The sequence below is a fragment of the Podarcis vaucheri genome, assembly GCF_965113315.1.
Source record: "Podarcis vaucheri genome assembly, chromosome: 12".
Taxonomy (NCBI): domain Eukaryota; kingdom Metazoa; phylum Chordata; class Lepidosauria; order Squamata; family Lacertidae; genus Podarcis; species Podarcis vaucheri.
The window spans coordinates 27,185,850-27,212,713 of record NC_138750.1 but is presented as its reverse complement, the minus strand read 5'-3'; the positions used below and the strand labels follow the sequence as shown (position 1 = coordinate 27,212,713).

The 26,864-nt window shown below is 42.8% G+C and overlaps 1 protein-coding gene across 1 annotated transcript in view; it reads right to left on the bottom strand.

The window, feature by feature from the left end:
• Positions 1-15,342, bottom strand: part of HIBADH (3-hydroxyisobutyrate dehydrogenase) — a 70,415-nt gene extending 55,073 nt beyond the window's left edge. Inside the window, exons 1-4 of the mRNA XM_082193539.1 lie at positions 15,190-15,342; positions 10,100-10,260; positions 8,505-8,614; positions 5,874-5,995 (exon numbers count right to left, since the gene is read on the bottom strand). Coding sequence (XP_082049665.1) covers positions 5,874-5,995; positions 8,505-8,614; positions 10,100-10,260; positions 15,190-15,271 — 475 coding nt within the window. The 5' untranslated portion in view covers positions 15,272-15,342. The remainder of the gene's footprint in view (positions 1-5,873; positions 5,996-8,504; positions 8,615-10,099; positions 10,261-15,189) is intronic.
• Between the last annotated feature and the right edge of the window lie 11,522 nt (positions 15,343-26,864).

Genomic DNA, 26,864 nt, shown 5'->3' with positions numbered 1-26,864 from the left:
AGTCAGAAAATGTAACCTCTTTTTTGCTCTTCAGAATATAGCAACTTTCCGCCCTACTTTGCACCCTCCCTCTCTTTCTTTTGCAAATGCTGTTCCCACCCACCCCACCACCCCACTTTGTTCTCTGGAAGCAAGGGAATGCCCTTATCTGAGGCTGAATGCTGGATCCTACCCTTAGTGGGGGCCAAGAGCTTTAAGGCTCTGTTATATTCAACAACGGTTCCCGGTGACTCATAAGTAGCACAGGCTGGGGATGAGATGCGAAATCCATAACCATAACCTAATGCAAGACCAGCTGTGTAAACAGTAGCATGAGGTTCAAGAACAAAACACACAATATTTTGACTAACCTTTGTAGGTTTTCGCCTGGAATTCTAGCTCTGCTCCGTGGCCAAAGCCATAAAGCAAAAAAATGCTGCATTCTCATTTTGAGATATATTTTAGCCTGTTTCCACCAAAAAAAGTACCTTGCAGCTAATAAATGTTCCTCTCCTCGCAACAACGCTGATATTTTCAGGGGGTTGTTTATTGCTGCGTATATTCAACATGAGAATGGAATGGGGGGGTATTCCTTTCCACTTTTATCAGCGGATGGGAAAGATATTTAAAGTTGTTAACACCATAAAACGTCAAGAATGCCATTTGTTTCCAGAAGTGAGTTTTCATTGGAAACAGTAGTTGTCAACTCCAGCCCAAACAGCTGTGGAAGAGTGGGGAGGGAAGAATGTGCCTCTATCTGTGAGCTGGGCAGCTAGGGAATCAACTGAAACTGAGCCAATGGCTGTAGAGCAATTGTCTGATACAATGAGCTGCAAACAGCATCACCATATTTCCCTCCCCCCCCCCAAAAAAAATGCACACAGAGATCACTCCGATTTTCTTTTTTCAAAATTCAACAAATCCATCCAGTAACATCATAATATTTCTGCTTCCCCAGGCCGCAATGAATTAATTTGAATCATCTCCTGGCATCTCTCCCTCTCAAGTCAGGACTGGCTTCAGAACTTGGCCACAGCACATGCTTCGGATTGAAAAGGTTGCGGGTTCAATGTCTGGTTTCTCCAGGTAGGGCTTGCCAGGAGTCACTGCCAATCAGTACTGACAACAGCAAGCCTGATGGACCAATGGCCTGACACGGTAGAAGACCATTTTCTGCCCTCTGGAAGTGTCCAGTGCTTTAGATTTTTATTCTGGCCCAGCATGCTGAACAGCATCAAGTAGCTGGGTCAAGTCACAGCTTAATTTTTCCCCGCAGTACAGTATGACACAATATCAAGGGCACCACCAACAACCAAAATGGCAGCTAGACCCAACCAACAAGCACTCTTTGGCACAGCTTACAAGGGCCAACTGATGGAGGAGGTGGTCTTTATGCAGGGTCCCCTCACACCTGGAGCTGACCTTGTCTTAAACATACAGAATCCTTATCTCAGGCACACCAGTGGAAACAAGGATTTGTAAACTAAGGACAAGGGAAGATGACAGGCCACTAGATTAAAGAAGGGGGGTAATGTGAGCAGTGTGAGCCCTTCTAGTTAAAGAGCTTTGCGAGTACTAAAAATTCAACTCACACGGTAACTGCGCAGGAACAGAAAACTGCTTCTCATCCAACTGGACTCTCACATGCAGTCCGAACTGGAAACTGTAATAAAAATTCACACAATCTACTAGCTGGTCCCCTTTTCTTGAGCTATCCTTTCCTACCAGTTTACTAATGCTAAATGAAGCTGCCTTCATTTAGACACAGAAGAGGAAAAATACAAACTGATTTCAAATGGGGACTGAGGGAGAATTTGGGGTTTTAAAAAGGAGGAATCGTGAGTCTGATAAACATGGGTTCATACATCTACAGACTATTTTTGTGGGTTTTTAAATATTTATCCTATTAAATGTGCACTGCTGACTGTTAAGACCTCTCAATGGAAAGACTGGAATGTAGAGCACTATGCCAAAAAAAAATTTAAAAAATTGCACGTAAAAACTGTTGCATGTATACTTGTGCCATTTAGTAAATAATAATAAAGAGTTTGTAAAGTCCCTTTAAAAACCACTATTATTTTATTTCACTACAGTTTGGGCCATATACCATTCTCAAAACTCTAGCTTGCAGTACTAGTTGTGAAACATAAATAAGTGGCCCAAGCTTATTTAAATGATTTTTTTATATTAAAAAAAACCCAATTGTGCTTGGACAGAAAACAGCATGTTTAGAGCCTGAAGCAAAGTAAAAATGCCAAGTTATAAACTTGTCCTAGGGAGGATTTATAATGGAAATGCCAACAGACTCTTAACTACAGTGGTGCCGTTTTGTGCCAACATATAAATAATTTTAGTTTTTGTGGTCACGTCATAAATTAGACACAGCACCAGTGGAAACAGTAGGGTTCTGATTCAGTAAATAGAAAGAGCAAGAGTGTATGTTTGTATTTTTAAAAAAGACAAGCACTGTACAGACTTGATGCTGGCTCTGAAACGAAGTCTATATGAGGGTTTCGATTAAAAAAAAAAAAGGAGTCAAGCCATATTCTGAATTCTTTAAAGCTTGTAAAATAAGAAGTCTTTAACAAGCTCCGCTGCCTACTGTTTCAATCTTCTAGAAAGCATTTATACAAGTTAGTAAAAACGACTCTATTCAACATATGTTATTTTCTCCAATAAGAAAAAAAATGCACGCAGATGCACTCATGCATGCATATATATATATATATATACACACACACACACACTCTTAAGATTCCTTAAAGGACACATTCGTTTGACACAAGCAACTGCTGCAAATGCCACATTAGTAACATGATGTGTACAAAGGAGCTCTTATGCATACAAGGCCATAGAGGAGTCACTTTCTTCGTTCTCAGTTTACACTTGTCACTACAGCGTCAATAAATGACTTAACATATTCCAGTTTCCCTTCACGCAGGCGAGATGCAATTGGAGGGGAACCTATCCAGGTAATATGGAGAACTTCAAATTACATTTGCCTACAGAGGTCAGCTGCTTGTACAAGGGAAGGTGGTAGAACGTACCAATGGTAAATAAAGACAGAAATAATGGAGACCAGCATACAAGCACAGCTCTCTCTTGAATAGGGCAAGTCAATGATGTGTTATTTGCATAGTGTTACACTGTGGGAAATGCAAATATAAGAAACTGGATTTTCTCCTAAAGATTGATCCACAACAACTCTCTCGCTTTTTTCTAGGTTTGCGCTGAATAAATGCCTTTTTCCTGTACCTTTCTTGTCTCTTCACCACTACTGTAATCAGCTACTTGGGTTGGCAGCTTGCCACACTGCTGCTAGCCTATATTTTCTTATATTGATTCTACTCCTGTTCATACTCTGACCTTAAACCAGGTTCAGCCAGAAACCCATACCTTCTCCACTATCCTTTTAAAATCCAGTTAGGCTAAATACCTTTATTAGAACGAACCAAAATGTCACAAAGCCATAAACAAGCTTTTTAGTTTTCCAGCTTGCAGAGCTTTATCTAGTAGCGGGAGGTCATGTAACCCCACCCCACCTGCCACAAAATAAAAGTCCCATTTTCAGGCAGTAATCTTCCAGTTTTGATATCATCTGTGGCATGGGTAGGCAAGATAAGGCCCGGGGGCCGTATCCGGCCCAATCGCCTTCTATATCCGGCCCACATACGGTCTGGGAATCAGCATGTTTTTACATGAGTGGAATGTGTCCTTTTATTTAAAATGCATCTCTGGGTTATTTGTGGGGCATAGGAATTCGTTCATTTTTCCCCCACCAAAAAAAATATATATATAGTCCGGTCCCCCACAAGGTCTGAGGAACAGTGGACCGACCCCCTGCTGAAAAAGTTTGCTGACCCCTGATCTATGGCTAAACTTGGTATCCTCTAAGATACACAAAAAGCAGGGAAAGTTGTCTTGCTCCATTAGAATAAATTAAAAATTTAGTCAGACAATTATTTGGGGGCGACCGTAACTCAGTGGTAGAGCTATGGGTCCCTGGTTCAATTCCTGGTACTAGGATGGGAATTTCCCATCTGAAATAATGGAAAGGTGTTGCAAGTCAGAGTAGGCAATACTATATGGACCAATACTGAGCCTCTACGTATACAGAAGCTTCCTATATTCCTAGGACTAACCAAAATGTCACAAACAGAAGAGTTCCAAAGCTTTTCTTCAAGTTGAAGAGTAAGAAAAAGCATGGCAGAGAAGAGCTGGCTTGATAGTGAAGCCATAAAGCCAGCAAATTTTTCAAAAGCACTGTTTCGTAACATGTACAGTGGTGCCCCGCAAGACGAAATTAATTCGTTCCGCAATTTTTGTCGTCTAGCGAATTTTTCGTCTTGCGAAGCACGAAATCCCATAGGAATGCATTGAAAATCAATTAATGCGTTCCTATGGTCAAAAAAAGTCCAAACAAAGCCAAATTTGGTACAACAACAGTTTATTAACTGCTCTTTAAAGTCACACATACTGTAAAGAGCAGTTCAAAAATTTAAGGGAAAATAAATTAACTTTATAAACAAAACATGTCTTTGTTTTTAGTCAAAGAAAAAAAGTCGCGAGACGTTTTCGTCTTGCGAAGCAAGCCCATAGGGGAAATTCGTCTTGCGAGGCAAATCGCGAACAGAAAAACCTTTCGTCTAGCGAGTTTTTTGTATTGCGAGGCATTCGTCTTGTGGGGCACCACTGTACTATCCTTTTTAGGGACGTGGGTGGTGTTGTGGTCTAAACCACTGAGCCTAGGGCTTGCCGATCAGAAGGTTGGCAGTTCGAATCCCCGCAACGGGGTGAGCTCCTGTTGCTCGGTCCCAGCTCCTGGCAACCTAGCAGTTTGAAAGCACGTCAAAGTACAAGTAGATAAATAGGTACCGCTCCAGTGGGAGGGTAAACGGCGTTTCTGTGCGCTGCTCTGGTTTCACCAGAAGCAGCTTAGTCATGCTGGCCAGGGATTGAACCAGGGATGACCCGGAAGCTGTCTGAGGACAAACGCAAGCTCCCTCAGCCAGTAAAGCGATATCAGCACAGCAAAACCAGAGTAGTTCACGACTGGACCTAACGGTCAGGGGTCCCTTTACCTTTTACTATCCTTTTTATAGGTTCGTTTGACTTCCAACCTGGTCAGTGGTGTTACCTATTATGCTCTTCTGTGTAAGACAGCAGTTAAAGTGGTACCTTGTTTACTGTAGTATTTCAAAAGTACATTGACATCTGCAAATATCATAGGTTTCACCAAGGCAAAATGAACAGACAACAACTTTCAACCAAAAAGGAGATATCACTGGAAAAGCCTCAGTAAGGTACTTCTATTGTTAAACCTCCAGCTTCTATATGAATTAGACAATGACTTATTGTAAAGAGGTTGAGGAATCCAGTATACCCAAAATATCAATTTTTGTTGAATCCATCAATCTTTTGCTAAATTTGCTGGATTCCAAGTCTAGAGAAACAATCCTTTTTAATAGTACATTCAAATTCCCCGTTTCATATTGCTGACCCTCTACTTTACAAGCTTCCAATATACTAAGTGGAAAATTACCAGCTTGATAATTTGAAGAGAGAGAAAATACAAAATATGTGGCGTGAGGACCCACAGAACTTTTCCTATGCATCTGATGATTTACACTTGTTTTCAGTGAATTCCAGCTCCTCATGCCGCATGCCAAATTTTTTTCAAACAGAGGGGACTATTAAAAGTAGTTTGTAATTTGGTGAGCAGGTCAACAGAGACAGCAATCGTTTCACTTGGCTAAAATAAGCCCCTCTGCATGAGCCTACATATCTTTATGAATCAGGGTTCTACTTTATTTTTCCTAATGAGTAGTGCGTATATAGGCCAGCCTTCCCTAGCCTCCAACATCAGGGAAAACACAAGGGGGGGGGGGACTTACCACCAGAAACAGGGGCATCCATAAAAACAGCTCCCATTTTTTCAGCTTCCTTAGCTAGATCTTTTGAAACTGCAGGATCAATAGTACTGGAGTCTATTAACAAAGAACCTTTCTTCACTTTCCTGAAGAAGAAGTAAAAGAAGAGTAAGACAGAGAGCTTTGTAGATATGTAAAAAAGTCCACACAATTAGCTGATTTTTTTTACTGCTACCATCTGGCCTAAAGGCAACACAACTTGAGTACAGGAGCTGGCACAATCAAATGAAGATCATGGCAGATATAACAAAAAAGTATCAATGAGATCTTCAATACGGGCATGCTATTTCATAAATTCACATTAGTAATTGGCTATAACACAATTTACCAGGGCATTCTGCCACTGATCTTAGGTGTCCATACTTGGAACAAAGGAATTTCTAAGAGATGCTCCTGTGTGAATCTTCTAAATTACAATTGATCATGATGGTCAACTCTATTTGAATAGAGACTATGGTTTTCTTTCCCACTGCAGATGTTAATCAAAACAATAAGCTTGGCAATGCTGTTATCGCTGCTGTTGTGAAGGGCCAGTGCTTCTCTTGCATATCTTCTGGCCTGGTACACACAAAGTTTTCTTTTATTATAAACTATGGTTTAATGTGAATGATCAGCACACTGACGCTGCTCAAACATCCCCACTTCTCTCCCTCCCTCCCGCCATTAGCATGAAACAAAACAGAAGCTGGTGTCACGCTACATGGGAACCAGAGCTGCTTCACACACAACAGGAAGCCAGCCTATGGTTCGTTTCCTGCCTGACATGGCAAATTCAGCAGAAGTGAAGCAGAGACTGTTCGTGTTAAATCAGGCAGTTTTAACTATGGTTTCAAGTTAAGTGTAAACTGAATTGTTACCATCTACACTTCCTGCATTTAATTTCCTTTGCATTTCATTCACTTCTGAGCCCACGATTTACAACTCTTCCCCCTTCTTTTATAACCATGTGTGTTTATATATACACCTGCAACTGAGGATTATGCTTCATGCATCCGATGAAATGAACTCTAGTATAGTGGTACCTCGGAAGTCGAACGGAATCCGTTCCGGAAGTCCATTCGACTTCCAAAACGTTCGGAAACGAAAGCATGGCTTCTGATTGGCTGCAGCCAATCGGAAGCTGCGGAAGCCCCGTCAGACATCCGGGTTCCAAAGAACGTTCACAAACCGGAACACTCACTTCCGGGTTTGCAGCATTCGGGAACCAAAATGTCCGAGTACTAAGGTGTTCAGGATCCAAGGTATGACTGTACATGAAAGCTTACGCCATGATAACATTTGCATCTGATGTACAAGACGTGACCGAGAGGTGATATAAATAAAAGAATAAAAAATGCCCAGTAGCAACTTAGAGACCAAGTAAGTTTGTTCTAGGTATAAGCTTTCGTGTCTCTAAGGTGCTACTGGACAATTTTTTTATTTATTTAGACTGCATCAGACCAACACGGCTACCTACCTGAATCAAGAGGTGATATGATAGATATCTTAAAATATTTTGTGAACAGCCTTGAGATCTACAGGAATAGGGCAGTACAGTCATACCTCATGTTACGTTTGCTTCATGATACTTTTTTTGGGTTGCGTCCCATGGCGACCCGGAAGTACAGGAAAGGGTTACTTCCGGGTTTCACCGCTCGCGCATGCGCAGATGCACAAAATGACATCACATGCATGTGCAGAAGCGGTGAATCGCGATCTGTGGGTGCGCAGACACGCCGCTGCGGGTTGTGTTCTATTCATGTTGCGAACGGGCCTCGGGACCGGATCCTGTTCGCAACCAGAGGTACCACTGTATACAAATTTAACAGATAAAAATATCTAAAATACTATTACATGGAAGATGGAGCAAGCTTGCTTTTTTGCTGCTCCGGAGGGCAGGACCCAAACCAATGGATTCAAATTACATGAAAGGAGGCTGCGCCTAAGTATTAGGAAAAACTTTCTGATGGTAAGAGCTGTCTGACAGTGGAATGGACAGCCTCAGAACATGGCGGACTCTCCTTCATCAGAGGTTTTTAAACAGAGGCCAGATGGCCATCTGTCAGTGATTCCTGCACTGCAGACGGTTGGACTGGATGACCCGTTGGATCCCTTCCAATCCAACAATTCTATGCTTTTACTGCAGCAGCCTAAGATGGCTACCCCTGGCTCTGAACAATTTTCTTCAAAGTCATCAAAATATCAACTTGTGTGATTAGAAATTCCTTACAGTCTCCCAGGGAAAAACACACATGAAGGATTAAGATAATGGACTTCTAGCTATTATTTCTTTCCAGAGTACTGCAAGAGCAGCAAGATGTTGCATTCATATACTAACGGGGATTAGTGCTTAAGTTTGGGGAGAGACCCTCACACATGCATCTCTAGGAGTAAAAGCCTCCTGCCAAATGCAGCTTGTTCCCATAGGCGCAGCAGGGAATTGTTTGCACACACGGATAGCTGATAGACACTATGTGCTTAGCAACGTTTTAATTCAGCAGGCAAGTAGAAAATGAATGCAAATAACACTCTAGGCAGAATGTAGCATAAAATGCTTTATTTTATTATTAGGCTTATAAACGGGGGAGAGGAGGGAAGATAAGAGGAAATTCTCACTTCAGAATTCCATTGGAGCCTACGTAGACTTCTATTGCATTAGCATTAGATGGAAGCATCGTAATAATCCTGTCAGCTTTGTCCGCTACATCTGCTGGGGAATCTGTCACCTTTCAAGAAAGAGGGCGTAAGAAAAAGATCAGTGTTCTGTTGCCTATTGAAACAGAAGTTATCCTTTCATGTTTTATCGTTTCAACCTTTTAAGCAAGTATTACAAGTACTTCAGTAGAACAGAAACAGCGCTGTGTAGCTAAGCCACAGAATCAGATGCGACAATGGAAGGGTGAAATCTTGCCGTATCCTCTCGCTCCTATGAATTTTAACAAGAGGCAACACAAAGATGTAACAGCTGATTGGTTAGAAGGAGGGGATCATGGGATACAAGTGACAGTAGGAATCCTTTATTTCAGGCAAAGGCAAACTCAGCCCTCCAGATGTTTTGGGACTGCAACTCTCATCATCCCTGACCACTGGTCCTGTTAGCTAGGGATGATAGGAGTTGTAGTACCAAAACATCTGGAGGGCCGAGTTTGCCTATGCCTGCTTTATTTGTTCCATGATGCTAATTACTTCACTGTTCACCAAATCATCATTACCATATATGGTGCCAGCATTTCCCAAAATAGACACATACATTTCGTCTTAAGACATTCTAGTCAACTATAGCTTATCCATATAGTTACAAAAAAGGAAAAAGAATGGGTTTAACCATCCAGGTGGGGAGCTTGTGACCTTCAATGACCAAAGGTTATGGGGGATGTAGTCCAACAATTAGAGGCGTAGGGTAAGCAAGTCAGGATCAGGGCCCATTTGACCCTACACAAACCTTTATCCCTCTCTTGCTTGTGCACATCGGATGGAGAGTGAACTATTACTATTTTGAACTGAGAAATTACACCTGAACTTCACAAACCACAGCTTGAGTCTACAGTGGTACCTCTGTTTAAGAACAGTCTTGTTTATGAATGATTTGGTTTACGAACTCTGCAAAACCAGAAGTAGTGTCCCGGTTTGCAAACTCTACCTCGGTGTAAGAACGGAATCTGAACGGTGGAAGGGCACCGGCAGCGGAAGGCCTCATTAGGGAAAGCACGCCTCGGTTTAAGAACGGACTTCCAGAACGGATTAAGTTTGTAAACCAAGGTACCACTGAATTTTGTTTTAACTAGCCATGGGTGCCCATGATGTCTGAACTAGGGCACAATCACACCCAACACATAGGAAGCACATATCACTCAGCCCAGACACTGGGATCCAGCACTGAAGGTTTTCTGGCAGTTCCCTCACTAGGAGAAGTGAGGTGACAGGGAACCGAGTAGAGGGCCTTCTTGGTAGTTGTGCCTGCCCTGTGAAACATGCTCCTAGCAGATGTCAATGAGATAAATAACTATACAGTTTTCAGAAGACATCTGGATGCAGCCCTGTATAAGGAAGTTTTTAATGTTTGATGTCTTACTGTGTTTTAACTTGTTGGAAGCCACCCAGAGTGGTGTATTTTTAATAACAATTCCTATCTTGAGATGGAATTAATGGAATTTCATAGCCCCCACCCATTATGAAGTAAGATTCTAAAAATAAGATACCAACTACTATACCTGTGAGCCCAAGTCTTGAAACTCTTTACACGCTTCTGGAAATACATCATATGCTATGACAGGGTACCCATGTTTCACAAGGTTTTTCGCCATTGGATTTCCCATGTTGCCCAAACCAATGAATCCAACAGCAGTTTTGGAAGCCATTGCCCTAGAAGACACTAAAGACAGTTCCAAGAGTTTCAGCATTAGTAAATGATCTTGAAATACATTTCTATAACAAAAACAGATTATACAGTTATTTGTGACCATCTACAGTAGCAATTTGATGCTGTTGATCATCTCTGAGTTTGTATTATTAATTATTATGTCATATATTAGTAGTGCTATGTTTTGTCCCAGCTTCTCTGGTGCCTGCCCTGGCAAGAGTTTTTATCTGCTACTAAAATGCAATTGAAGACATCTGTACTATTCCTGTGTTTTATAATAGCCACTGTACCATGCACAGATAAAATCTATTTATGTTGTATTTCAGTTAGAATTTAAACTTGCTTGAACTTGTTCTTGCCATTTCTGTCATCTTTAAGAAAACTTTAATAAACACAGTATTTTTCTTATTCTTTAACAAATGTTTATCCTAGTTTAGCTTTATAAACTCGGAACACCCAATAAATAATATTAATTTGTAATAGTTACCATTTTGAGTAATCTCATGTAAAAAAGCAATGCAAAATTATTTTAAGGTGTGCTTTGCATGTTGCCTTTAACTTTCAGTTGCAGGGGCATTTTTGCTTACATTTTGTCATGTGAATGTAGTAATTCTAAAACAATTCCACTTGGTTACCCATTGTTCTTGGGTTACAGAACAAACAGAATGAGTTCAACCTTAATATGGACTGGCAGGAAAGATTGTACAGATTCCACACATAGCTGATCCCTTTTCTTTTCCTGACTGCCAATCCAGCCAGTTAGTATCAGCTGTAATTCAAGCACAAACAGCTGTCCACCAGATGTTGAGATGTGCAAACTACTATCATATGGCAGTTTGTCTGCATGGACTAAAGATGCATTTTTTAAAAAGCATAATGGAGAACTTTCACACCACATTATTTAATGCCTTTCCCCAGAGTCTGAAAGCTATCCTCTGGTGTTAGTAGAACATTCATGAAAGTTAGGTAAATGACAGGCACTCAAATGCAAAGAGTAGCCATCAACAGAATTAGAACCTGTAGCACTACAAGGCTATAGATGTAATTCAGAAAAAGTGTATTCAAGACCCACTAAAAAAAATCTTAGAGGCACTCAACTCTCAGTATTGCACCATGCAGTCGTAACAAGCGCTAGCTACTAGGCATACATGAACAGGGAATGTTAGGCAACAGGATAAACAATAATTTCCTTTTCTAAATGAATACAATCCTAGCTTAGAGCTTGAATGCCATCTGTTCTCAGTTTGACTGCCAATTGTAAGAAACGTTGACTTAAAAAAAAAAAATGGAGTAGAATCATACCAGGCATCATTATGAATGAATATCAAGCTTACATGAAATTTACCAAACTGCTCAACCTCAACAGCGTATCTAAAGATAAACAGCATTCATACTGAAAAATCAGGAAGTGACAAGAGTACATTGGAAGTGTTCCTTCTTAGATCAGTAGCATCTGAGTTATTAGTCTTCAGATGTTAAGCTCTTTCTTAGCCCCAACAGAAGACAGATGCAGCTGCTCTCCACACGATATTCTTGGTGCCATGATTAATACGCCAACATCTTGTATCCTGATCACAGTCCTAACCAGTTACCTCCGACAACTATCAAGCCAGCAGAAGATGTGCAAGCTGAGACAAACTGTTCTCTAACCATAGAAAGTTACCCGGAAGCAGTATTATTATAAATATTTTAAATAAATAGGGGTACAACAGTTTAACAACAATACACAAGGCTTCTATTTCACACCTCATTTCACACAGATAGGGGACCTGTAGCTCTTCACATGTTACTGGACTCCAACTTCCATCAGTCCCAGCTAGTACGGCTAATAGATAGGGTTAATGGGAGCTGTGGTCTAACTATATCTGGAGGACCACATGCTCTCTACCTGCTCGATAGGGGGTTTGTGATGATAAAATGGGAAACAAGAAATCTGGCTTCCAGTCCTCTCACACAAAGATGCTGAAGTGTCCCCCGTCCCCCCAGATATGGGGACGGGATAGTGAAAAGCAAGAAACCAAACCTTCTATGTCACATGTTAAATCAGTAGCCATACAGACAAAGGGGCATACGCAACAGAGATGCAGGCTCTGTTCCAGATGTTGAGGGACTACATCTTCCATCATCCCTTGCTAACTAAAACTAATGAGAATTGCAATCAAACATCTAGAGGGTTATGGATTCCCTAGGTAAAGGTAAAGGGACCCCTGACCATTAGGTCCAGTCGTGACTGACTCTGGGGTTGCGGCGCTCATCTCGCTTTATTGGCCGAGGGAGCCAGCATACAACTTCCGGGTCATGTGGCCAGCATGACTAAGCCGCTTCTGGCGAACCAGAGCAGCGCACGGAAATGCCGTTTACCTTCCTGCCGGAGCGGTACCTATTTATCTACTTGCACTTTGAAGTGCTTTTAAACTGCTAGGTTGGCAGGAGCAGGGACCGAGCAATGGGAGCTCACCCCATCGCGGGGATTCGAACCGCCGACCTTCTGATCGGCAAGTCCTAGGCTCTGTGGTTTAACCCACAGCGCCACCCATGTCCCATATGGATTCCCTACCCCTGCAATATATCAAATAGTGCCAAACATGGAGTGATTTGTGGAGAGGTCGATATCAAGGTCTTAGAGAGGGAAAGAGAAGAACAAGCCCTGCTGAATAACAGCTGTTATGGCTCCTGCAGGTGCAAATCCTGTCTCATTAACCTACACTATAGTGACTAGCAGCAGGTTGTCACGATTTCAGACAGCTCTTCTAGCACTATATAGCACTACATAGGGGTGCTATAGATTCAGCCTAAGACCCCTTACATGCTGTATACCCCTGAGCTACAGCAATTGAAGGCTCCCGCATTTTTTAAAAAATGGTAGTATTATTTATGTAATCATGTGACTTGGTCACAGAATAGCCAAGGATGACTTACAAACACTAAAGGACAGTAAACATAAGGCACAAGTTGATTTCTACAGACAAGAAGTCTAATTACCTTTATGTCATAAAGCCACTAGGAAATGAATGATGTGCGGCCCCAATCCTATTCATGTTTACTTAAAAGTAAACACCACTGTGCTCTTTGGGGCTTGCTCATGAGCAACCATGTTTAGGATTTCAACTTTAATGCCATAAGTATAATAAGCAAGCGAAGGAATTTCACACTGCTGAACAATCCAACAACTGTGTAAAGTGTGTGGATTTATGTGTGCATAAATACAGTATATAGCTCAGTTGTTAGAGCATGGGACTCTTAATCTTGGGGTCTTGGCTTTGAGACCCCATGGGGCAAATGATTCCTGCGTTGCAGTAGAGAGTTGGACTAGATTACCCTCAGGTTCCCTTCCAACTCTACGATTCTAACATGACCAAAGACTTATTGACACATGGTGGCAACAATATATAATATACATGCAAACATACATATATATATTATAACTCATTGCTTATACGGTAATTTTGAAGTGCTCAAAGCGCTCAGTGTATATTTTCCTGGTAATCCGTAAAACAAAATCTGTAAAGCAAGCCAGCTTTAGTATTATCATATTACAGATCTGGAGATGGGATGAGAAATGTCTTCCCTAAAGTCAGTACATGAGTTCATGACAGAGGGGCATTTTGAATTATGGATTTTTGCACTCTTAGGGCACAGTTTTAATGATACAGAACTTCTATACACGTTCTACTGAGAACCGATTTAATTTATTGAAATTCACTATTATGCAGTCACATGTTGTTCTATTTAAAGACACTAGGAATTGAAGTCATTTGGGAAGTTAAACAAGTACCCCTGTATGTTGGATGTCAATAATTTCACCCAATAGAACAAGCTGGTTTATACAAAGCCAGGCTTTTGCTAGTAAGACAGCATGCAAGCCTTTTGAGAGCACAGAGCTCCTTATCAAAAAGAATGGAAAAATACACAGAGAGATGAAGGACAAACAAGAGGGCTTTAAAACATTTTCTTTTATATTATTTAGTGTTACTAATAACCTAACTAGGGCAGACAAGTAAAAGCATTCAACTTGCTCCTTTAAAGATGAGATACTACTGTACCCTGCAATCCTAGATACTATACACTTATCTCAGAGCAAACTCTCTGGAATTCAGATGTTGGTTTGTGCTGCAGCATGAATATCGCTTGTGCAAACCCACAAGGCTATGGCTAACTTTACAAAAAGGATAATGTACATGGTACAACAACACTAACCACACCTGTACCAAGTTTTACATGTATGTATAAAACTGTCCAGGATCACAGCAATTAATAAAATGCCTAGTTCTCTGCGAGAAAAATAATCAGTATTATGTGAAAAGCAAATGTGAGCAGATTATAAATACCATTAACTCGATACGTTAGGTCACTAGCGTCACATAAACTTTTGTGGCCTGTTTTAAACACGGTGCACGTTATTTTAAGTAAACACGTTAAAGTATTTATTACACCGGCCTTCTCTTCAGCCGACCATACGTTCTGATATTAGCCCAATATAATTTTACAGCTTGTGTGGGTTTTAACAGCGCGGGTACAATACTTGTAAAGGGCGCAAAATGCAAGTCACACAGCCTTGCCTTTCCTTCTGATCAGCACCTTGCAAGCCTATGCAAACTTTAGACCAGGAGGTTGAAAAAGAAGAAGCAAAAATAAAAGCAGGCTAGCTCTGGAGAAGCAAGACCCAGATGTCATCGTAAAGGAAGGCTGCATTTCTAACGCACCATTTCTTTGCACCTGATTTACTGCTTATGCAGTTGCCAATAAGTTTGGGCAAAGGGCTGTCAGACCCCTGGACCTGGGGACAAGGCGGGGGGCTGTGGGGTGGAGGGGGAAACAGTAGCCCCATCTCCCCTCGGGGCTTCCTTAGGAAGAGGCCAGGCCCTTCTGCTGCTGCTGCTCCTCTGCAAGGATCCGCGAGCAGCTCAGCCGAGCTCATCCCCGCAGCCCGGCGCTCCTTACCCATCGCCACGCTGCCCGCGCAGACCCTCCTCTGCCTGCGCAACCAACTGGCGGAGCCTCTCAGCACCAGAGCCGCTGCCATGCTGCCTGCCCGCCTCCGCGCCGCCGCGACCTCCAGCTCAGGCGCCGCCCACCTCCGCCCGCCGCTCCCCTTCGCTCTCACTCGCGGCCGCCGAGCACGGGAGGAGGCGGGCGGCGGGAGTGGCGGCCTCGCCAGCCAACCGCCGCGCCCCACGGGAGGACGAGCGCCAATCGGAGCCAAGCTGCGCCTGGCTGTGACCCGCCGTGGCTACACCCACCCAGACCCAAGCAGAGGCAGCAGAGCAGTTTTTTCCCCCCTTAGAGGCAGGGATCGCCCTGCTGGGAGGATCTGGCCTGGATCCCTCCCTTAGCCGGATGAACCTCCTCTTTGCAGTAGTAGATAGGTAGCCGTGTTGGTCTGCCATAGTCAAAATAAAAAAATTCTTTCCAGTAGCACCTTAAAGGTGCTACTTTAAGGTGCTACTGGAAAGAATTTTTTTATTTCTCCTCTTTGCAGGCAGCGATCCCTTGCTTTGATGCAAGATCTGCCCCCTACCACCCACCTCACTTTCAGATGAGGCTTTGCTCTGGGACAGCTGTCAGTCAAAAGGGGATATCCCACCCCCCTTGCAGCTGCAAATTTCAATTCGAGGAACACTTACGGGGGGGGTGGAAATCGGCGGGACGTGCGCGAGATGGGGCTGCACGTTTTGTGTTCTTCTGCAACCCCCTATGCATTTTATTGCATAGCTGTCAACTTTTCCCTTTTCTTGCGAGGAATCCTATTCGGAATAAGGGAGTTTCCAGTGGCGTAGCGTGGGGGGTGCAGGGGGGCCGGCTGCACCGGGCGCAACATCTGGGGGTTAGGGTTAGGGGGCGCAAATCCACGGGTTAGGGGGCGCAAATTACTTGCCTTGCCCCGGGTGCTGACAACCCACGCTACGCCACTGGGAGTTTCCCTTAAAAAATGGGAAACGTTGACAGCTATGGTTTATTTGCAGGTCTCTCCGGTTTCAGTTTCTCTGTGTGCCTAAACTAGGCGCTGAGTCTCCCTGAATTCAATAGTTAGTGGGTCAAGGATGGCGGCCTTACTCCCAGGTAAGTACGGGTGACTTGCTAATTAGGGAGTAACGCCTGGTGTGGAATTTGCAGTGCTGTCCTAATAATATCTGCTCCGAATTAAGTCACGTTGACTCCCAGCCTCCGGTTTGATGAATAAACCTATTCCGTCAGTGATGCTTCCCTGCTTTCTTGTGTAACGCTAGCTCAATGTGGCTGTGTTCAGTTTAGAGAACTGCTGCACCAAATAAGGGGATCTGGCTGTAGGTACAGTGGTAACTCGGGTTACATACGCTTCAGGTTACATACGCTTCAGGTTACAGACTCCGCTAACCCAGAAATAGTTAGGTTAAGAACTTTGCTTCAGGATAAGAACAGAAATTGGGCTCCGGCAGCACGGTGGCAGCAGGAGGCCCCATTAGCTAAAGTGGTGCTTCAGGTTAAGAACAGTTTCAGGTTAAGAACGGACCTCTGGAACGAATTAAGTACTTAATCTGAGGTACCCATGTATTTCCAACTTTAAAATTGCTTCACTGGTCTATTGAGTATTTTAAACTATGGACATTGGCTTGCAGAGAATATTCACACAAGATGGATACGATTTAAAACATTATCAGAAAGTTGCATAACAAACAATGGAAAGAAATATATCATCTGTATCAATGAAAGGAAGAACTATCTCCTCCCAGACCCAGCCTTCCTTGAGGATATTGTGCTTGTGACCTGGAAAATTAAGTTTCTGATTGTAGTTGTTTGCAAATTACAACTACAAATCAGGTATTCGTTAAATTTTATTTTGAATTCCCATGATAATTGTTTCAGCATTGACAGGTAATAAGATGATGTGTGAGAAATTAGCACAAAGCCTAGTATATTGCATATTGGGTATTAATGAATTATAAAGATTTTGCAGGCTTTCTGTTTTTTTTTGTTTCAGCAGTTGTGAAAGCTTACTACTGTGTTAAACTGCCTTTTTTTTAATGCTCCAAAGGGGTCCATAGAGCCACAGTATTGATAGAGTTGCCATTAATAATACAGACACTCAAACAGATTTGTGTATATTTTCAGAAACTGAAGGATATTTAAAATGTAAACAGGCATTAACTGCTTGTTAACTGCATAGCTTATTTCTACACACTATAACATTTTTGTCTCCCCTGTATTAAATATATGGGTGCCCATAACATTTAAAATACCTTTCAATATGAAAGCAAAGGCTAAAAATGTCTGTAAAAATGAGATTTCAAAATACTCATAAGCATTAAATAGGCTTTTTAGAAATGCACGATTATACTGAAAACTGTGTAACAAAAATGAACTGTTAACAAGCATTACTTTGCCTGTAGTAGGATGGCTGCCAAACTTTAATTGGGTTAAAAGCTATTCTTCAATCAATGGAGCATTGTGTCTTAAAGGCAATAATACTAGCTTTATGGTTTTAGCGTTAAACGGGTTTTTTGTGGGGGGAAACCCTTGGTAAATACAATATGGAACATATTTTCTCTACCTCACCACCAGTGTATTTGCTATCTTTAAATATATATTAAGACTGCAGAGATGAGAGTGAAGTACAGGTAACTAACCGAATCTTTTGCTAGATTGGATACTCCAGTAAGTATCAATACTGTATTGCTGCTTTTCTCTCTCTTTTTTTGTAACAAATGAGGTGCTGATACTCATGTCTTGTTCCAAAAGAGCTTGTTATTAACATGTCCCAAAATGTGCCAGAAAGCCAAGTGAGACTAGGGAAGCAATGAGGAACTTGTGGGCTTCAAGATGACCTCAACAGATTGGAGAAGTGGGCCAAAACTAAGAAAATGAATTTCAATAGGGACAAAGGTACGGTTCTGTACTTATGCAGGAACAACCAGCTGCACAAATATAAGATGAAGGACACCTGACTTACCAGTAGTACATGTTAAAAGGATCTAGGAGTCTTAGTAGACTATAAGCTTAACATGAATAAACAGTGATGCAACAGTGAATAAACAGTGATATTCTAGGCTGCATCAACAGAAATATAGCAATCCAGTTGGATGGGTGGAGAATAAGTAATAAATTATTATAATTATCAAGGGACGTAATAGTACTACTCTATTCTGCCTTGGTCAGGCCATACCTGGAGTACTGTGTCCAGTTCTGAACAGCACAATTTAAGAAGGATATTGACAACCTGGAATGTGTGCAGAGAAGGGTGACAAGATGACAAAGGGTCTGGAAACCAAGCCTTGTGAGGAACAATTGAGGGAGTTGGGTATGTTAAAGCTGGTAAAGAGGCGACTATGAGGAGCCATGAAAGCCATCTTCAAATATCTAAAGGGTTGCTACATGGAGGATGGAGCTAGCTTGTTTATTCTGCTCCATAGGCTAGGACCCAAACCAATGGATTCAAGTTACAAGAAAGGAGTTACTGACTAAAACACCAGTAAGAACTTTCTGACAGTGGAACAGACTCCCACAAGGGGTGGTGGACTCTCCTTCCTTATAGCTTTTAAGCAGAGGTTGGTTGGCCATCTATCATAGATGCTTTAGCTGAGATTTCTGTGTTGGACTAAATGACCCTCAGAGTCCCTTCCAACTTTACAATTCTTTGATTTGGACTCCTCCAACTGAGCATTGGTCATGGGAGCCGAGGCTGATGGGAGCTGACATCTAGCAGCATTTGAAGGACCACAGGTTCCCTGCCTCTGCCTTAGTGAGAATATTTCACAACAAAGGGACCATGATGAAAAGGACTGTGATTGATTGGAGTATGAGTCTTTGCATATGTGTTTAGTGGTACCTCGGGTTAAGTACTTAATTCGTTCTGGAGGTCTGTTCTTAACCTGAAACTGTTCTTAACGTGAAGCACCATTTTAGCTAATGGGGCCTCCTGCTGCTGCTGCGCTGCCGGAGCACAATTTCTGTTCTCATCCTGAAGCAAAGTTCTTAACCCAAGGTACTATTTCTGAGTTAGCGGAGGCTGTAACCTGAAGCGTATGTAACCTGAAGCATATGTAACCCGATGTACCACTGTATATATCACATATACATGGTATGAGAAGAAGGGGCTTTTTAATTACCTAGGCCTGAGGCTTTAAAAGTACAGTGGTACCTCGGGTTACATACGCTTCAGGTTACATACACTTCAGGTTACAGACTCCGCTAACCCAGAAATAGTGCTTCAGGTTAAGAACTTTGCTTCAGGTTAAGTACGGACATCCGGAACGAATTAAGTACTTAACCTGAGGTACCACTGTAATCTCCTTTTTCATGTTTCTGTAAGGAATGAGGAATTACAAAGAAAGCATATTGTTTTGACTTGCAGTATTTCTAAGCTCAGAATTGACATGGGTGGGTAACCCCTGGCTATTAACCTCAGGAGCTAGGAAGTACCGGTAAAGGCAGTGGGCACTTATCTCAGGGAGAACAATTGACAAGATTAGAGCTGTGATTTGCCCAGTCACTGGCATCTTCTATGTTTGAAACATTCCTTCTATGGCCTTGTCAACTGCATTCCTCTGACAGAGATGAAAGTCAGCATAACATTTGCATTCACCGCAGTTGCAAGATACTACATGAAATAGCAGAACAAAACAACAACTCTACACATGACAGTGACTCCCTTGATAAGGCTGTGATTAACTGTAGTTCCACTACTAAGGCTTGCTTGTTTTTCTCCCGAGAGGACAAAACACACCCCTCCCACCATGTCAAGATGCATAACACCCAAAGCTGCCAGGCTAGTTTGGCATCTAAGGCAGAAAATCCCACAAGCACTTTTTCCTGCTCCCTGGCATTAAAAATATAATAATGAATTAAATAACCAAAACTTTGCTGCAGCTGCCTGGAGCCTAAATATAGGGTGGACCTTGGGTGAGCATAAGATTGCAACCTACAGAACAGTGATCTGCAAACTCTGCCTGCCCCCAGCAGACTACTAGAAAATTAACGTGCATTTCAGACCACTTAAACTTGTTAAAAAACAACAAACAAATCCAAACATGTGTAACGCGTTTTAATATTTTGTATTTTAACTTGCATATGTTTTAAAGTATGGTTGTGAATTTTTCTAAATTTTACAGTTTTATCTTGTGTAAACAATTTTGAGGGTGTGTTTTTTTTTACAATCAAGTGGTGCATAAATTTTTTGAAATAAATAAAATATACAATTTTTAAATAAATGTAGTCTTGACTTTCTAAAGTGCTTATGTTTGTGGTTTTAAGAAGTAGGTAAAGGTAAAGGACCCCTGGACCGTTAACTCCAGTCATCTCACTTCAGGCCAAGGCAGCCAATGTTTGTCCACAGACAGCTTTCTGGGTCATGTGGCCAGCATGACTAAACCGCTTCTGGCACAATGGAACACTGTGATGGAAGACAGCCATGTACCTTCCTGCTGCAGCAGTACCTATTTATCTATTTGCACTGGTGTGCTTTCGAACTGCTAGGTTGGCAGGAGCTGGGACAAAGCAATGGGAGCTCATCACCATCAAGCAGATTCAAACTACCAACCTTCTGAAAGGCAAGCCCAAGAAGCCCAGTGGTTTAGACCACAGCGCCACCCACGTCCCTTTACCTTTTTAGGAAGTAGATGTTCCTATTGTCATGAAAAATTATAAATCAATTGCAGGGCCAAGACTGATCTTTTCCACAGACTACTTGACTGGAGCTTATAGGCCATAGTTCGTGAACTTCTTCAGTAGAACTTTGTTCTCCCTTATAAATGCAAATAGTTAATCTCATAGTAAAAATGATTTTAGTATATTAAACATACAATGGTCTAAAATTGTGAGAGGACAGTGTTCAAACAGGACCAAGTATCTTACACAACACCTTCCTGGAGAAAGTAATGAGTGGGTTTCTGGAGAAACTTTAAAGAAGTGGTGCCTCTCATCATGAAGAAGTACACTGGTTATCCATGTGGTGATGCTGAAGATGGGGTTTATGGGGTGTTAGGGGATGGGTAGTACCTCTGGTGGGGGATACATTGTGCTCCTTCTGGAGTAGTTTGTCCACCGTTGCTCCACACCCTGCACTCAGCTCTCTCACCTGTGGTTCCTAGAGGTGTCAGCATGTGACAGAGGCCACACCCTGGCCAATTAAACCAGGTGATGGTAGCTGATGGGTCTCAAACCCTCAGTGAGTTAGGGACTTTCTCTGCATGTGAAGACAGGCTCAGGAGGATTGAGCGGACAAGACCAATAGTGGGTCCATTGGTTAAGAGGGCGGTTTCTACATGTGCTGTAGAGGGAAGGGAGGGGCAGATGAAGTTCATCAACCTGGGAAAGGTAGCTCATTTAGGAGAAGGAAAACACTGTTTCTAAACCTCCGCTGCCTTGTGGGATATCTTTGGGATAATAAAGGGCCAGGCCGCTAAGGAGTAAACCTTACACAAATCTGGAGTAGAGTCCTTAAGAGAGTTGGGTAGCACCTTGTATGCCACCTCCTGGCAACTCTTGCAGTCATGATGGTGCCAAATGTATTGCTCTGATTTCCTTTGGACCCCATCAGCGAGGCTGGAAGGGGGGTCGTGTCATCTGGGCAGCCTAGGACCTTCATACACATTGCCCAGGCTTGTGCGCCAAGGTCACTTCAGTGCGGCTAACACAGCAATTTGACTTCACTCTGAGAGGCACATTCCATTGTCTCTCGAGGCAGACAGATGCCAACAGCAACTACAAAATGCTGAAGTCATGAGTCCATGAACATGGTTGTATCTGGAGCCCAACAGTTATCTGGACTGGGAAATTTCCTCATTAAACACTGAATTAACAGATAGCAATTTGAGGTAAAGGTAAAGTGACCCCTGACCATTAGGTCCAGTCATGACCGACTCTGGGGTTGCGGCGCTCATCTCGCTTTATTGGCTGAGAGAGCCGGCGTACAGCTTCCGGGTCATGTGGCCAGCATGACTAAGCCACTTCTGGCGAACCAGAGCAGCGCACGGAAACACAGTTTACCTTCCCGCCGGAGCAGTACCTATTTATCTACTTGCACTTTGACATGCTTTCGAACTGCTAGGTTGGCAGGAGGTAGCAATTTGAGGTAGCATGGCTAAAACCTTATCTGTTAGCAGGGTTTCACCGTCAACACTGCAGGTATAGGATGCTGTTTCTGTGTATGCAAGAAGGTGTGCTAGAAGTAAAAAAGAAAAAGGGGAAATGTGTGCTATAAATAATAAATGAAACACTCCCGCAGACATGGGTCTCCAACACACACATTAATTACACACCAGAGAGCGCAAGTGTAGCCAGTTCAAGCACTTAATTCATGATTTGCATTTATTAAAAAACATTCCATTACTTTAACAATACAGTCATCCAACTGTGAAATAACAGCAAGTCAGATGTGCTCATGGACAGAAAAATGTGGTTTCTTATGCCCATTGTACAGTGCAAAGCTGCCAAATTTCACACCTTAGAATCCAGTCCTTTCTTTTCTCTCTTTCCACCCTGCCGCACACACTCATATACACAATTAACGTGTCTGCTCTCACCTATCCCCTTATGGGAAAAGTCACAACTTTCATCAGTCTCACTAGTACCGATTTAAATAACCTGGCAACCCTTGAATAGTTTTAGTTCATCAATTCCAATTAAGGGCTGGCAAAGAAATCCAAAATACACACAGGATTTTCTCCTGAATGGGCAACACGACCAACAAGTTATTTCTAATATAGTCCAAAGGGATGCCGTCCGTGTCTCTCAAAGTATGCGTGACATGATTAGTTTGAGTGCCTAGGAGTCAAACACTGCCAAATTAAGTATAACAGGAATATCATTTATAACAGAAAAAGGTAGGCGAAGAGTGATGTAATAATTTTCCGGTAGATTATTTTATAAAGTACCGTGTACATCATATGCCAGCACTAGAATGAGCTCCCATTTAAGCAATGACTGGTACATACCTTTTGCATTTCATAGTAGCCTCAGGCTCTTTCAGACGAAAAGTCCAGCTGCGCTGACATGTGCCACTCTGCAATGGTACCATTACATAGTATCATCATTTCATTTTAGCATCGGAAATTGTATTCTCATAGAGTTTTTCCGGTTGCTTCACAATATGCAGACATAGGGTGGTAAGGGCTCATAGTCCTGCCAGTTTCCCCCATGGACACCTGATCTTTACTACTGAACATTCTCCGGATTGCTAAAGAGTGGATTTTCCAGGAAAAGTGGTGGGTACAAGGGCCAAAACCTCTTGGATCCATGCTTAGAAAGTGAAGGACAAGTGGAAAACCACTTGGCCCCATCCTGTTAAGTTGTGGGCGAACATATCAGACGACACAGCGATTTCTCCAAAGCAGCTCTTTATTTGTAAGCTGGAACAGAACTGAACAGCAAACAGCTCAGCCGGCCTGCTTTCATAGGCAGCCGGCTGTCAACACTGTAGCAACAACAACCCAGGGTTTCCCGTCTAAAGTAACTGACATGGACCTGAGTGAAAACTACATACACAATACTCCTGGTGGCCAGGGTGAGAACTTCAATACATAACACATCCTTTCTAAGCACAGGACAATCGGGAGTCTGGATGAGCTCCAAGTCCTAACCAGAGCAGACCCATTGAAATTAATAAACCTGTTACTCTTAACCATTAACTTCAGTGGGTAGGACTAGTAATGAATACCAGCCATACGGAATGGAATTGCATGATTACAGCTAGCTACAGAAAAACAGAAGAGTGTCACACATTGTTTTGCATCAGAAGGTTCCCCGCGACATGTCTGTATCTTTGGGCTTGTTTGATCCAATGGAGTTAGAAAAAAACATTACTGAAACTAAACCACGACAATAGTATTTGGTTTTAAGTTATCTGGATTTTTAAAAGTCCTGTTATACTTGCCCTGGGAGTTGGCTCTGATCTGTTGTTTTACTAGTTCCAGGATACTGAATGATTATTCAGAGTAATGACTCCCATCCTCCTACGTTTCCACCTGGCCTGCTGTCACAGTCAATTTTCCTGCCTGTCTCCTCCAATGTTAACAAGCAGATCTCTCGTTCTGCCTCACCATTTTCTGAATTCCATTTCACTGCTTTGAGGATGTTAAACCAACAGGTGCTGTCTGTTGATGAAGAGCTGGGAACCATAAAGAAGTCATTAACAAAATCCTTCAGAAAAATACACATCCCAAACTAAACAACACTCTCTGTGGCAAAATAAATGTTTCACATACGTTTTCACACACTGGCCCTTAAAAGCTAGTGAAAATAAAGAATAAGAAAGGTTATGGAAAAGGCTCAAGCACCATATCAGCAACTCAAAGGCTGCCAATATCTTTAGTATCTATAGTAGAGGGGTGCCCCACCTTACGTCCAAGGGCCAAACCTGGCTCTTCAGGCATCTCTGTTTAGCTCTTGGCACACTCCCCAGGTTACACCTTCTCTGCAGCCACATCCCTCACAAGTCCTACTTTGCCCCCTTGTTGAATGAAAGAGGCGTGACTTGGTGAGGCTAGCCTGTAGAGAGGGGAAATTACAGTGCAGGAAGCGAAGAAGCTGAGCACGTGGACCTACTTGGAGTTAGGTAGCGCAGCCCATAGGGTTGTCTCAAAGTACAGGGTGCTGTTGAAATTTGAGACCCCCAAGGTCTGCCACTGGCCTGACAGACTCTAAATAAATAAATAAACATACCTCACCCATCTGGCTGGGTTTCCCCAGCAACTCTGGACGGCTCCCAATAAAATATTCAAACCACAATGAATACATCAAACATTAAAAACTTCCCTAAAAAGGGCTGCTTTCAATTGTTTTCTAAAAGTCAGATAGTTGTTTATTTCCTTGACATCTGAAGGGAGGGCATTCCACAGGGCGGGAGCCACTACCGAGAAGGCCCTCTGCCTGGTTCCCCGTAACCTCACTTCTCGCAATGAGGGAACTGCCAGAAGGCCCTCAGAGCTGGACCTCAGTGTCCTGGCTGAATGATGGGGGTGGAGACACTCCTTCAGGTATACTGAAGAGCTCGCTTCCAACCCTGTGAGCCTGATATGGCCCCCAGAACCACCCCCCTCAGGATGGTTCTGTAAGCCCAGGATTGCAGCCTTCGCAGTAACGGCTAGCATGCTCACACACCCTCCAAGTGTCCTTATTTTCCAGAAACAGCCCCGGATTTACAGATGCCATCCCCATTTCTGATTTGATGTCCCGCTTTTTCTTAGGATGCCCCAATTGTCATCAGAGAAATGTTGGAGGGTATGGAGTTAATGCGGCCCCCAAGCCAAGGAGATAAGTTACTATACAACCTTTTGAAGATACCTGAAGGCAGATGTTGAAATGTTTTATTATGTGTTTGCTATATGTTGGAAACTGCCCAGAATGGTCAGGCAACCCAGTGGGGTATAATAATAATAATAATAATAATAATAATAATAATAATAACAACAATAATAATAATAGAATAGGGCGTCCTTATTTTCACTGGAGAAATGTTGGAGGGCATGCACTTGCAGGGTCTGGTCCGGTGTTGAAATTCTTGCATCGCAGCAGAGGTTGGACTAGATTAGGGGTGGTGAATAGCACTCAGAACCCTCCCTGTGGGCACGCGTCCCATCGCCCCAGCACAGAGTTTGTAGGGGCAGTGTGAGCACCGAGTAAAGCCGTGCATGAGTAGCCAGTTTGCTGCCCGTGGGCTGCAGCAGAATTATGAACGCTCCATTCCGCTGTCTTAAAGCACCTCGGTGCAGAACTGCCAGTAAGGCTGACGCCATTTTGCTCCCTCCCGCATGAGTGATCTTTAGAAGTTCATCCTGGCGGGCCAGCCATCGAATCAGAGGCTTGTGGGAGGTTGGAAGGGAACCCGAGGGTCATCTAAGTCCATCTAAGTCTAAGATGCAGGGATCTCAACTACAGCATCCATGGCAGATGGCCATTCAGCTTCTACTTTGCAATCTTCTAAAGAAGAGTTTCTTGAAGGGAAATTATCAAAATGGCCATGTTGTCTGACAGTACAGTGGTACCTCGGATTACATACGGTTCAGGTTACATACACTTCAGGTTACATATGCTTCAGGTTACAGACTCCGCTAACCCAGAAATAGTACCTCAGGTTAAGAACTTTGCTTCAGGATGAGAACAGAAATTGTGCTCTGGTGGCGCGGCGGCAGCAGGAGGCCCCATTAGCTAAAGTGCTGCTTCAGGTTAAGAACAGTTTCAGGTTAAGAACAGGCATCCGGAACGAATTAAGTACTTAACCCGAGGCACCACTGTAATTCCCTTTTTCATGATTTCCCAAACAAGGATAATGCAAACTTTTGCCTTTCAATTAAAAGTTGTTTGTATCATTGAAAGCTCTGCTATTGTGTTTTTCTTTTAGGACAGAAGATGTTAATGTAGGAGTTGTTTTTTCTAAACTAAAACTTCAGTATTCAGGTTAAATTGCCATGCTGGCACTTTGCGATAAAGAAGTGGGTTGCAGTTTGGGCACTCGGTCTCTAAAAGGTTCGCCATCACTGGTCTAGATGATCCTTGGGGATCCCTTCCAATTCTACAACTCATCTACAGTACGAGCTAACCAGTCTGAATCCGCTCAGGAGACAAGACTGGACTGTGAGAACTAGCTATCAGCCAGACAGACTAAAAGGATGACGAGGCAGGTGCGCACTTGGATTCGAGGCTGT